The sequence below is a fragment of the Pollachius pollachius genome (genome assembly GCF_949987615.1).
Source record: "Pollachius pollachius genome assembly, chromosome: 18".
In the NCBI taxonomy this organism is placed as follows: Eukaryota; Metazoa; Chordata; class Actinopteri; order Gadiformes; family Gadidae; genus Pollachius; species Pollachius pollachius.
The window spans coordinates 10,792,871-10,806,434 of record NC_136951.1 but is presented as its reverse complement, the minus strand read 5'-3'; the positions used below and the strand labels follow the sequence as shown (position 1 = coordinate 10,806,434).

General features: G+C 42.3%; 3 protein-coding genes across 3 annotated transcripts in view; 1 reads left to right on the top strand and 2 right to left on the bottom strand.

Annotated features, from left to right (window-relative positions):
- The first annotated feature begins 411 nt into the window (after positions 1–411).
- LOC307089802 (ubiquitin-conjugating enzyme E2 L3-like) lies at positions 412–3,154 on the top strand. Its single transcript, XM_079756232.1, has 4 exons — positions 412–524; positions 1,214–1,309; positions 1,522–1,708; positions 2,483–3,154. The coding sequence occupies exons 1-4, from the start codon at positions 498–500 to the stop codon at positions 2,635–2,637; spliced, it is 465 nt and encodes a 154-aa protein (XP_079612358.1). The 5' UTR covers positions 412–497; the 3' UTR covers positions 2,638–3,154.
- A 202-nt stretch (positions 3,155–3,356) lies between these two features.
- On the bottom strand, positions 3,357–10,064 carry ckmt2a (creatine kinase, mitochondrial 2a (sarcomeric)). Its single transcript, XM_079755848.1, has 10 exons — positions 10,031–10,064; positions 8,170–8,350; positions 7,696–7,894; positions 7,020–7,115; positions 6,531–6,752; positions 6,283–6,368; positions 5,027–5,150; positions 4,632–4,766; positions 4,171–4,296; positions 3,357–3,672 (listed from the first exon to the last, which is right to left on the bottom strand). The coding sequence occupies exons 2-10, from the start codon at positions 8,313–8,315 to the stop codon at positions 3,553–3,555; spliced, it is 1,254 nt and encodes a 417-aa protein (XP_079611974.1). The 5' UTR covers positions 8,316–8,350; positions 10,031–10,064; the 3' UTR covers positions 3,357–3,552.
- Positions 10,065–11,849: 1,785 nt separating this feature from the next.
- The window catches only part of rasgrf2a (Ras protein-specific guanine nucleotide-releasing factor 2a), a gene marked incomplete at both ends in the record, with an annotated part of 20,395 nt that continues 18,680 nt past the window's right edge, over positions 11,850–13,564 (bottom strand). The window contains 5 exons of the mRNA XM_079755276.1: positions 11,850–11,945; positions 12,617–12,685; positions 12,883–13,000; positions 13,109–13,188; positions 13,443–13,564. The exon at positions 13,443–13,564 is cut by the window's right edge and continues 76 nt beyond it. Of these exons, the coding sequence (XP_079611402.1) occupies positions 11,850–11,945; positions 12,617–12,685; positions 12,883–13,000; positions 13,109–13,188; positions 13,443–13,564 (485 nt within the window). The remainder of the gene's footprint in view (positions 11,946–12,616; positions 12,686–12,882; positions 13,001–13,108; positions 13,189–13,442) is intronic.

Genomic DNA, 13,564 nt, shown 5'->3' with positions numbered 1-13,564 from the left:
TTGTATTGGCCCGTCTATTGTAACATGCAATTATTGTTCCTTGTTAGCACATTAATATATACGTAAGTCAGAATCATTATAGCCATAATGATTTGATTATTATCTAATCATCATATTTTTCTTCATCCACCTTTGTTTCGACCGATACATGGTTATTTTTTAATAAATGGCAGATATTTGACTTGAATGTAGCACCATCCCATTCTACACACATTTTTAAACTGACTTTAATTCAAGTATACTAGTCGGGGACGGTCACAAGCGGATATAATTTTTTTTTTTTAACTCAAATTGGTATTATATACTGTTAAGTAAGATTTTAACCATTAACGTATATTTTTAGTTACAATTATCGCACATGCGCACTAAGTTCCATTAACATGGCTTCATAGCCCCTGGCGGCACGCTGCTCCTACTGACCCTCCTCGTCTGATGTTCCGCTGGTGACCCGGTCCGTCCAAGTACCCGACGATCTGCTGGCAGGCAACACTTTCGCTATGGCGGCGAGCAAGAGGCTACAAAGGGTAAAGCGAAAGCGGGCGTTATTCGCCGATTTAAATTACGATTCTTTCCTTTATGTGAACGTATACTTTGATAGGATTTGTCTGGGAACAAAAGTACGCATATGGAAGAGGAAATATACGGATCGTTTTGGGGTTATTAGTCGTCGGCTGTCGTTAGCTAGCGTCGACTATTTCCTTAGCTTAGCTTAGCTAGAAGCTAATTGGTAACAGGCTAACCCATGGAGGGCTAACCGACTGAGGCTTAATATAGTGCCGTTAAGTATGGGCCAAGTATACAATAACGCTGCACTTTGTGATAAGAAGGGAATTTGTTTCGTAATTAATACGATGTAATGGTGGTAGGTTGACTTCGTCGGCGCTTTTACCAACGTTAGCGGTCCTACATGTTGATACGTTTTTATTGGGAGGCTGAAGTGGTTTACATCGTGCCCGTCGAACTGAAATGTTTAGTACAATGTATTCGGGGATAAGTAGAGTATATTAATACATACTGATGTATATCAGTGAAACGGAAATAGCACATGTTTGTTGCAAAATTTTAGCAGCAGATCCTATAACTTCGAACTTGTGGGATGTGTGGCGAAGCCAAGGATTTAGCCCGCAGGAGCGATGTGAAGGGGTGGATTGTGTTGCAACCGAGGACATCATGTACAATATAACGACTCATCTTATTATGTGTTTTAATCCAGGAACTTGAGGAAATACTCAACTCTGATGCCAAAAACGCCCAGAACGTTCAAGTGGATGACACGAATATTTTGAACTGGCAATGGCTCATCGTCCCTGTAAGCGTTTATATACCCTTTTATGGGTAGATTTGATTTTTGCTTTTTAACCTTTATCTTGTTAATTTGTTCATGTTAATGATGTAAGATTCCGTCAATTTGTCAAAAGCTGTATTTGGTCAACCTTTACTTTCGATTCTAATCTCATATGGGGTGGATCAGTCCGATCTAATCAAAACGTTAACCCCCGCCTACCGTTTCCCCCCACCAAGGAAAACCCTCCGTACGACAAGGGCGCTTTTCGTATCGACATCCTCTTCCCTGTGGAGTATCCGTTCAAGCCGCCGAAGATTACGTTCAAGACCAAGATCTACCACCCCAACATCGACGAAAAGGGCCAAGTGTGCCTTCCCATCATCACCTCAGAGAACTGGAAACCAGCCACTAAGACCCACCAAGGTATCTTTTTTTTTCTAACTCACTTTTAATTATCATTAAAGTAGAAGTCATTGTTAACCTTTTTTTTTTAGAAGGAAGATTTTTGTGGGTAAATATGGTCTTGGTAGCTAGGTTTTTCTTTTTCTGTAGTCAGTAATGAGTAGCAATGGTTAGTACAATTACTGGGCTTGTACTTTGATGTCAGATTGTATTCCTATGAAAACATAGGATGTTATTGGTGGTAATTCATTGAAAACTAATTTGTCATTATGGGGTGACATTGTTTGAAACTGCCAGTGTTTTCTCATCTTAAGACATGGCAAAAAAATGTACATCAGATTAGGTTAGTCTATATTTAGCCTTTTTCTTTGGACAACAAAATAATTTATTGGCAATAAAGTATTGCCAACCAAAAATCCCATTATGATTCTGATCTACAAGCCCTACAACTATTACTACAGATTCCCTTGCTCAGGTTTCACCTGATCTGCAGTGTTTTTCCATTCACCTACTATGCAGTGATTCATATTTTTGCCTAGTTGGTATCTAACTGTAATAGTCTCTACAAATGTGTGGTGTTTATCATGCATTAGCTTTCCCTTTCTGTTTGAAGGCATTTCATTTTTAGTGTGGGAGGTAAGGCAGCAGGCTGGCTTCCCTCTATTCCTTTCCTCCTTGGCAACGGAGAGAAAACGATTTAGACTTTTTCCAATGTTATCGAAAGTAATGACCATCTACCTCAGCCCAATATCACTATTCTTTTTGCTTAACTTGTTTTTGCCATTGCTCCCCCAGTGATCCAGTCCCTCACAGACCTGGTGAACAACCCCCAACCGGAGCACCCCCTCCGAGCTGACCTGGCGGAGGAATACGTGAAGGACCGGAAGAAGTTCCTAAAGAACGCGGACGAGTTCACGAGGAAACACGGGGAGAAGCGGCCGATATACTAGGGGCGCAGGGACTCTTCCCCGACAGTCTTTATTCAGTGTCATTCTGAAAGACTATAAAAAACACAAAAAAAACAAAGAGCTTTGTTATGTCTCTCGGTGGCCGTAGATGCCAAGAACGGATATCCTGTCCTTGCAGAAGTTCATTGTTGTAACGTTTGGGGAAATGATGTTTCGGTTTCATTTTGCCATAAAAGCAGGACTTTATGGTGTTTCACGAGAGCCCTTTGTTTAGCCGTCAGCGTGTGGTTATTTGTAACATTCAACAGTGTTTTTAGTGTGGGCTTTTGTAACCGATATGTACAGAACTACGGATAATCTTTTTTCTGGAGTGGGCTTAATTTAATAGTGTTCCTCATCGGTTTTTCTACTGATGTCTATTTTGGTTTTGTTGCACTTTACCTGGTAAAAGAAAATGACATTAAATTACATTTAAATAAATACATTTGAATCTTTAGGTTTGTTACTGAGAATAATTTTTTTTAATGTAAAATAAATTGACAAAACTGATTTTCATTAATGAACGTATTCCTCGACTCATTTCGGGAATCAAAAAACTATTTAAAAAAGTAAATATTTGATACTTTCATTAAGAACATTTGTGGCTAGGTTAAAGTAATTTTTTATTAAAGTTTAACGTACTACGAAATAATCAACGAGCAGTGCAGAAGCAAAAAAAACAACCGAAAACATTGAAATATTTATTGAGGTAATCTAAACAGTAACAAGCATAATTTGAGGTAGAAGCATCCAACTAACCACATATCTTTGAAACAGGTTCTGATTTGCTGTATACGGCAGATAAAGAAATTACTATATGGAACGAGATGTGAAACTTGGGAAGGCCTTTTTATTGCTACAGAGACTACTAGCATGACGGGACTTGAAATGCTCAAGTAAAAGTCATTGAGTGCCAATTCAAAACTTCTTAAACTGAGCAACGGGGAAAGGGACTTTAATATCCTGGCCCTTTTCTAGTTTCTTTTCGCAGTCAATCAGGTAGTTGACGCCATCCACCAGCTGCTGAACAAGCTCAACCTGTGCACACACAAACCAAAGATTAAGTTAGTGGTATGAAACCACAATAAATATAGGCCTACAGTGACAGGACAACGTTAAAGGTGCTGTAGATATAAAAGAAATTAGCTATTGTTATTTGTAAGAAAAGCCATAGCCATCTGTCAGCTACTAGTGAGGATGATTATAGCTAGCTCCTGGCTATTTTATGACCAATTAGGGCTTCTCTTCACTGATTGGTTGGGGGAATCTTGCCTGTCAATCACAGGCACGTGAATACAAAACTTATCATTGGTGGTGAAATCTAGGGAAAGAGGGATGGGACTTTTTTGGCGGGTTTAGTTTCAAAATCTGGCACTCTAAAATATGACCTAGAGCAGTATTACTTGAAATGTTGAATTTCAAATAACTTGAATGAAAAGGAATGTGCACTTTGTAAAGACAATATTCTCGCCATAATATTGTTATAAAGTAATATAACAGTATTGTGATGCCCTTAAGAGAGTCCCCCCCATGTACCTCTGATTTGCCCAGACGGTCGTTGTTAGAGATGTCGAAGGTGTCTCCCGTAGCGGCCGTGTCAACGCCGCCTGTGCCTCTCTTCTGCAGCCGCAAGTTCTCAAGGATCTTGGAGAAGCGTGAGTCCTGAGGTGCGAGAATCAGCGTAACGTCATACAACTGAACATACAACAATTTAAAGGTTCAAACTTAACAGTGAACAAATGGACCATTTAAATATTTGGGACTTTTTAAACACAAGGTTTACAAAGGGCTATACACAAAAATAAAAAATGATGGTGAATACCGTGAACAATATACACATTACATTACAATGTAACACAGTTGGCTGGAAACAAGCATCAATTAAAAGCCAGTGTATAAAATTGAGCTACCCTTGCTGAGAGGTTTATATACTTCTGGATGGCAGTGTGTCTCTAAACACACTGTGTTTTCCTGGGAAGGATAGTGTTTGGGCCTACCTTGCTCAGGATGGGCAGACGGACGTGGACCCCCGCCCGCAGGCCGGTGCCCAGGTTGGAGGGGCAGGTCAGGATGTAGCCCAGGCGCTCGTTCCACATGAACTCCCAGCCTCTCTCGTGGATCAGCTGCTCTACCTGGGGAACCGAGCAAGGGCCTTTTATTCATCAACACTACTAGCTCCTAGTCAGTTTGTTAGTTATATAGTACATTTTTATGTAAACCGGCATATGAAACAATGCATTTGTATTTAAAAGAAGGTCACAGCCAATGATAAATATTATTATCAAGAGCACTTTATATTCATAACATTATTATATACTGTATGTTCAAACTGTTTCAGCAGCACAGTTGTGTTTGAGTGAGGGTACACAGTGAGTATTATGGTCTGCTGTACCTGCTTCAGTCCAGTGCAGAATCTCTCAAACACCCGCTTCATGTTGCCTCCCTTCTCCATGGAAATCACCCTGGTGTGGTCCTCCTCATTCACCCAGATCAGGAAGTTCTTCTCGTGGTTGTGCCTGAGAAGCGATTGGAACACAAAAAAACCCCATGTTACTAAAGTGTGCTATAATGCAGCGGTGACACTGCAGTCCGAAGTGTCTGGATGAATCCAGAGATATTTTTGGATCCAGTTTTCATGTGAGCAGTCTAAGCATAAACACATGCAAACAATTGCAATATGAGCTATTCATATCTGATTTGGCTCTTGTTCATAGGGGGTTATTCTAAACCACCAACAGATATGACCATGCAACTGTAGTGTCAACAAAGTCTGCTCAGATCGGGGAAAAAGATTTGGAACATAGCCTCTGGGAAGCACCAAAGAACCAAAAACCAAAAGAGAACATTTTTGTTTTTGTCTTAACATATTTAGGAAATGATGTCCCTCATGATCTAAACAACACTTATTAGGGGTTATGTCTCTGTAACTCTACACAACATCGAAAATAAAATCATAGAGTTGAGATAATGGTAAAAAAGTAACTATGGCAACACATAGAGATTAGTCATTCAAGGTAACTATGGCAACGCAGAGGTTTGCGGTAAAAGGTGACTACGGTGAAACCTATAAGTTAGTGGTAAGAGGTTGCTATGGTGACAAAGAAAAGTTTAGCGCCAAGAGGTAACTATTGGGACACAGAGAGCTTAGTGGTTAGAGGTAACTATGGTGAAACAAAGAGGTTAGTGGCTGGAGGTAACCATAGCAACACAGCACACCTTAGAGGGAGACCCTACAGAACCTACCAGATCCCCCTGGCGTCTGGCCAGTCTCGTGCCATAAAGGCACACGTCAACAGGGGAGAGACGGGCTTGTCAAACAGGAAGTGGTCCTACGGGAGGGGTTGGGGGTCATAGGTCACGATCAAGGGGGAGGAAGGATACAGTAAAGGAAGTGAGGCGACATAAGTAGGAAGGATACAATGTTGGGGAGGATGAATATTCTACAGGTGTGTTTGGTGCAGCTAGATTCAAGGTCATGAAACTAGTAATCTAAAAGGAGAAACAGGATTTGGGTTGTATGATGAGGGACCATGGATGTTGCTGATTTTAGGCGGCCACTCAAGAAAAGACATGTTCTGTTGGTTTCTACTAGTCGGTGAAGCTAGGGGATAGAGGGGTAGGGGATGGTTCTAGTACTGGCGGCCTTACCAGATGCCTCGGGCATCAGGCCAGTCTCGGGCCATGAAGGCCGAGGTGAGCAAGGGAGACACTGGCTTGTCAAACAAGAAGTGCTCCTGAGATGGGGGGGCAGGCATGGGTCGAACAAGAAGGGGAACAGGGGTTGAAAACACTGGTTGATCGGAATGAAGTGTGAATGAACAAATCGCTTGGCCAAAATAGGCGAATAACATGTCGTCGACCCAACCCTGATTCCTGACCACGAGTGAATTACTCACGTCGATGAGCTGCTGCTGCTCCTTCTCGGTCATGTCTCCCAGGCCGTAGTAGCGACCCGCCAGCTCCCCCTTCAGGCCGGCCAGCGCCGTTACTACCACGCGCTCCACCTCGCGGCGCTCGGATCGCGAGCACGCCGGGGGCAGGCTCAGCCCACGGATGCTGCGTCCGGTGCGCACGCGGGACGACAGCACGTACTTCTCGTCAAACACCCCGTTGGTGATCTGGCGTCGGTCAAAAAAAAAATGAGAGCGTTCAAAAAATGCTAATAACGTCATTGTGAGTATCATCCCTAGGTTGATCTGCCAGTCGATAGGATTTGATCTTGCCAATCAACATCGATAAGTAATAGTGGCAGTATCTTGGAAAAAGTATGTGTTTTTGCAAAGTATACATTCGCTGCAAAGCTACAGTGTTATGTGGTGCCCCCTTGTTATAGTGTCGGTACTAGAGGCCCAATGGAGAATGGAGAATTTGTTCACAAACGGCACCTTGGAAGCATCTAGGTCGGTGGGGTGCTTCATGGTTCTGGGGTCGTAACCGTTGTGTCTGTCTTTGATGATGGGGTCGAAGAGCTCGGCAAACACCTGCAGGGACATAGGATGGAACAAACATGAAATGTATAAGCGTTCAAACAACGCTTGTTTGCATATGCAATAATAATGTTGGGGTTTTGACTAAGGGAAACGTTTATATTTATTTGTATAGTAGCCTGATATAGTTGCCGGTAACAAGAGGATAGGAAACCCCGAGCCTTCGGACTGGTAGTGCTAGCAATCAATCAATATTAGATGCAGAATTGCAGTATAAAGTGCTTAACAAATCAGCAATAAAGATTAAAAAGAAGGTGAATAGGGGAAAGGGTGGATTAAAAACAAAACAATAAATGATTGCACACACAGCTAAAACAGGTGTGGACGCGGAGGTCAAGGGCCCGGGATCAAGTCTCCTCTAGCCAACTTAAACCTTAAGGGTGTTTTTTCTATCCCTCTTGGGGGCTTGGCTCAGAGGGGGGTCACAAATATTTGGGCTGTTAAGCCCTTTGAGACTGCAATGGTGATTAAGGGCTATACAAATAAAATAAAGTGAATGAAATTGAATTTAAAGCAGGAATTTTGGACTCAAATAATCAGACACCAAAAGGACAACTCAGGACCCGCTAGCTACCTCATAGCTCTCCTCGTCTCCGGCCACTGCGCCCACGGTCTTGATGAAGGGGTGTCCCGGGTTGTCCACCCCGGTCTGGATGCACTGGTCCAGGGTCCAGTTCTGGGGGGTCACCTGGTCCCGCAGCCGGGCGTAGATGGCGGGCGTCAACGCCGCCGCCATGCAGTTGCTGTGCTTCCTCAGGTCAGGGAAGTCCGCGCTATGAGAGAGAGAAGATCAGATTCATATTGTGAATCCAACGTCGATAATATTGATCATAATATCGATCATCGTAACTAATAAGATCATGTATCTTCACAAATATGATGGCCGCCATTTTGATTCATAAAATATATATATACATCATAAATATATGGCCTTATTGACCCTTTGAGGCTGTAATACATACATTTGAAATTGAATTGATGTTACGAGCGACATTGTGGGTATTTGTACGAGTATGGTGACATGGCCAGTAGGTGGTGCTGGTGTTACCTGGGAGGGTACAGGCTCCTCTTGCCCTCTGCGAACAGAGCGCTGTCGCTCAGCAGGAGGCCACCTGCCACGGTGCCCGCGCCAAGGCTCGCCAGCAGCGCGGCAGGGTAACGGCCGGCGATCATACGGGTGAATGTGCTCGCCATCTTGGTTCTTCGCAAATGTCACGAATTAATCAATTCTGTGGAAAAAAAAAGGCATTAATTAAACAATACAATGTCACAAATAATGTTACTGTTATCTTTATAGTAGGCCTATGTATATGTTTCCATATAGGCCTACATCATTCATTTTAGCCTATGGCTTATTATACATATATTTTAAATATGCATGATGTATAGCCTACATGGTGAAATACAGAATAATAAGTACATTAAAGCAAATTCATATGGCTTTAATCCAATTGTCTTCCATACAATCACTGATCATAAATCAATTATTGGTCAAAAAATAAAGAAAAAAAGTATCATATTACAGCCTATTACATAGCATGTGATCAAAATAAGGATCACAACACTAAGGTCTGGTGGACCTTTAGCACAGTGGCCCGTCCTTCACAGTGTATCACAGATCAAATGGAAAAGTCTGACGGGCCTTTAAACTGTTTCTTAATATAGCCACGACCCCTGCTGTGACATCATCAGTCTGGTCAATCCCTGGTCTGAGCTGAACCAGCACTGACCCGAACCAGACCCCCCGCAGGGAACGTCCTTATAAAAGGCCACAGTCGTTACTGTACTAAACGTGCAACAGTGTCCCCAGCGTCCACTTCTGAAATTCTGTCTGAAATGTTCATTGAATTGAATTGAATTTATTTATCTTGCTGGTGTGTATCTTCTGGAATGGAAAACGACGCCACAGTCTTGTGACCGGTCCTTTTGGTCAACGCAGGTCATGTTATAAATAACCCCCCCAATGGTTCTGGTGCCAGGATTCTGGGCCATAGCATCTTTAGCATATTCTCGGGTAACATTCAGATCCGTGGAAACAGATAGACACACATGGGGTGACTAACCCTCCCGTCACTGACCACAGAGAACACAGCGACAAAACGGAATGCAGCCTTCTCACTGCCACGGGAAATTAAAAAGTAAGAAAAAGATTTTAAACTGAAGAAGTGATACCAGGAAATGAAACCTGTATTATTGGCGTTCTTTGAGTACTCAACAAAGTCATATTAGATGACTTTACCCGTGTTTCCCTAAAGCCCTGGGCAGTAGGTGACCCAGTGGGGCTTACGTGGTCTAATCTTTGGGATTAAGCCAGAACAAGATGCTTCTGTCAGACCTGGGATGAGCCATACTCATTACACCAGCACATGACCTTCGCAGCTGAGCGGACCGCCTTGCTGTGAGCAGATATAAAGGACATGCAAGGGACTTAGTGACACATTTAACACTTCCCCCTTTTAAATGTAAAACGGTTTCTCCTTTGTTTTGATCACTGAGATGTGCACGATGTTTTGCAATGTGCAAATTGTATTCAAGAAAAAGAATGGCCCTTGAGCCAATACAATCTGAAGACTAAACTACATACCTGTCTTTGTGTGACCCTGTGTTTCATTTTGAAACAAGGCAGATAAAATCACAATGGAAACATTGTTTGACAGATCAAACCTTTCCCTCTATTACATAAACAGCAGAAACATTAAAATGTACTAACCATGAACAACTATTTAAGAAAAGTCTAGCCTGAGGAAAAAAGTTATTATAAAGCAAACTCAAATAAATTCTAACTGAAATGACTTAACCCTTTCGATCATACATGCATTGAGATGTTCACTAAGTTTACACACAGATAGAAGTATTTCAGCATTCAAAAAAACCTAATAAAAAGGAAGGAGAGAGTGAGAGAGGCCTACCTGGACACAAGTTGCTTTCCTTCCCGGTTGAGAGACTCCAGAGTGCATCTCCCTTGTGTCTATAGAAAGCCCCTCCCACTACGGTGGGATTAAGCCCCAGCGGCCAATCACAATACCAGACACGACCCAGTATAAACCAATAAAGGTCCAAGAGCATACGGAGGAGCGGTGCAATCCTATTTGGCCTTTGGCTGCAAGACCCCCCGGGCCCAATCCCTTCCTGTGTTCCCAGGGTGACCTTGCTGCTTACCTCTACAGCTCTGTAGCTCCCCCCCACCCCCCACCATATATGTCAGATTTTTTGGCACCATAACACTTTAATATTAGCAACTGCCAACAGGGCATCTGACATTTCACAGGGGACTGTGTGAAGCTAGAATGGAGGAAAGACAAAGTGCTTCAAGGTCCTCTGATCAACTCAAAAGGGATTGGCTAATATTGGGATATTAAGCCTTGCTGTGCTGCTTTACAGTACTTAATTTGTTATTTTATGTAATGACTGTGAAAGTTAGAATTAGCATATTGTTAAGCACCAGAGATTTGGTAATAGATTGTGGTTTGCACACCTCATACACGTTCAGAAATGTAATTGATGTGAGGGTTTTTATTTACAACACTTTAAGTGTAAATATATGTACATTAGGGGGATTTCTGTACATTCTGTAAGTGAAGTTGCATGGAAAAGGGGCTGTAACAGTCATTGTAACAAAGTAGGTGATGTACAAAAACAGTGCTTTTAAATGGAATACTCCTGTACTACAGTTGTTAGCAAAATGTTATTTAAGTTGACTAAAATACAGATGAGAAACACACTGTATTCAGGCTATAACAACATAAAACTATTCACATTACAAATCTAGAATTCCCAAAATATACCGGTTGACTTTTCTTTATTTTGTTTTTCTCTACATATTTCATTCAGAGATTATTGAAAAGGTTGACACAAGTTAGTTAAACTCAATCATCTATTAATAAAATAATAGCTAGAATACATATTAAGAGACCTATAAGGCCTGTTCCACACAGAAACACACACACAGACACACACCAATAGAATAGAATATCTAGAATGTTGCTGTTTTTTACATATTTTCAGGTAGTCAGGTAGAAAAACTATATTTTTGGATATGCACAACAGGAAAGTACAAGTGCTTATAAATACAGTACCGCTGCCACAAAATAAATAGTATTACTAGTATTATCAAGTAAGTAACGCGGAGATGAGAAATAATTTAAATGTATGGGAAAAATACTCCTGAGTTGTTGGAAAAGCAGCTGTGTATTTTCTACACATCCTAAATATATTTTCCGTTAAATTTGTTCACGATGAAGGTCATACTGATAACTATAGGACCGATTTTGGCATACAAGACTTCGTTCTTCTTAGTCTCGCATCGCAGAATACTAAAGTTGCATATTCACAAGAAAAGGCACAAGTGGTCAGGCATGAGGCGTTTGTCAAAGTGTGTGTGATTTTGTGTATATGTGTATATATGTGTGTGTATATGTACATGTGTGCGTGTGTGTTTGTGTGTGTGTGTGTGGGAGCATTAACGCATGTATGTGGGCATATCTGTATCTCTCCATGTGTGTGTGTGTGTGTGTCTGTGTGTGTGTGTCGATGTGTATGTGTGTGTGTGTGTTTGTATCTCTCCATGTGTGTGTGTGTGTGTCTGTGTGTGTGTGTGTGTGTGTATGTGTGTGTGTGTGTCGATGTGTGTGTGTGAGTGTTTGTATCTCTCCATGTGTGTGTGTGTGTCTGTGTGTGTGTGTCGATGTGTGTGTGTGATTGTTTGTATCTCTCCATGTGTGTGGCCGGTCAGCTGGGTGCTACCCGGGGTTCCATCTTGAGTGACAGCTCGTACAGGGTGTCCTCGTCCATCACCAGGCTCTTGTCTAGCAGGAATTGAGTGACCTAGAGAACCCCCACAGAGAACGTAGAGAACACTGTTAGAACGACAGGGGGAGCCAATGGGAAGCAAGGAAGTTTCGTTCCTTGCAGTTTTTTGACAAATTTGATTTATATTCAGTTAATTATCAGACAACATCCACTTAGTTCAGATGGAATAAGAACTATGTTTCAGATACAGGTCATTAAGGAGAAGATAGGTGTTCGACAGTAGAGACAGGTCGTTAAGCAGCACAGTAAAAAGACAGGTCATTAAGGAGCAAGTAGGGGTTAAACAGTACAGAGACGGTCATTAAGGAGCAGGTAGGGCTTAGACAGTACAGAGACGGTCATTAAGGAGCAGGTAGGGGTTGGACAGTACAAAGACAGGTCACTAAGGAGCAGGAAGGGGTTAGATGGTACAGAGACAGGTCATTAAGTAGCAGGTAGGGGTTAGACAGTACAGAGACAGGACATTAAGGAGCAGGTAGGGGTTAGACAGTACAGAGCCGGTCATTAAGGAGCAGGTAGGGGTTAGACAGTACAGAGACGGTCATTAAGTAGCAGGTAGGGGTTAGACAGTTCAGAGACAGGTCATTAAGGAGCAGGTAGGGGTTAGACAGTACAGAGAGAATCATTAAGGAGCAGGTAGGGGTTAGACAGTACAGAGACGGTCATTAAGGAGCAGGCCCCTTTACCTTGGGCTGGTGTTCTATCCTGTAGGGGGCCTGCTGAAACTGGCGAATCTCTCGGATAATGTGGGAGATCTGGAGGAAGAGAGGGAAAATACAACAAATCATATATTCAATAGTTTGTGAATTACTTCATGTTCCTTAAAATGATTGTCCTGTATTAATGCTTGTCCTGTACATTTATAAGTTCAGCTATGTTGAATCCATGCTATGAAACACGGCCTGTGTTTGACTGTATTAAAACCTTTAGCAGGGATTGGTAGAATGTTTACCATCCTCATCTTAGAGAAGTTGACCAGACCCTCTGCGGTAAAGTTGGGGGTCCCTTCCTCGATGAACGCCAGGTCGGTGAGGTACATGCCCAAATATGGCACACACGGTGGGTTACAGCTGCAACACATTTTATATATTTTCTTTTTTAACAAGGAATCAAATAAATAATCATAATATACGTATATCATTCAGAACAAACATTTGGCGGGTGATATTTACACATACTTTTTCAGGGTCTCTCGCAGATTCTTGAATCTTCCTTCTGACGACACAATTTTCTGTAGCCTGTCCATCAAGGACTTAGTCTGGAAGAACACAATAACACGGCCAGCAAAATCAATGAATTAAAGAAGTGTTTATTTCATCACACATTCCTCTGATAGTCTTACTATAAGAAGGATACTCTTTTTCTCCTTCTTCTTCCCTTCTTCTCCTCGGTCTGTACATTTTTTAAAGCAGCAAATGCAGTTCATGGGGTTAAAAGGATTTAGAACCAAGATGGTCGCTCAGTGAATAAGAGCCCTCTGGGCTTTATTCCCACCCCCTGCTGGGCTCCCACCTGTCTGCAGACTTTGGCCCAGGTCTTCTTCAGCCTGTAGATGGCGGTGCGGTTCAGGGCGGAGGTGATCTCCAGCACGCCGTTGTAGTTGTTCAGACAGCGGCAGATGTCCGCCACCGCCA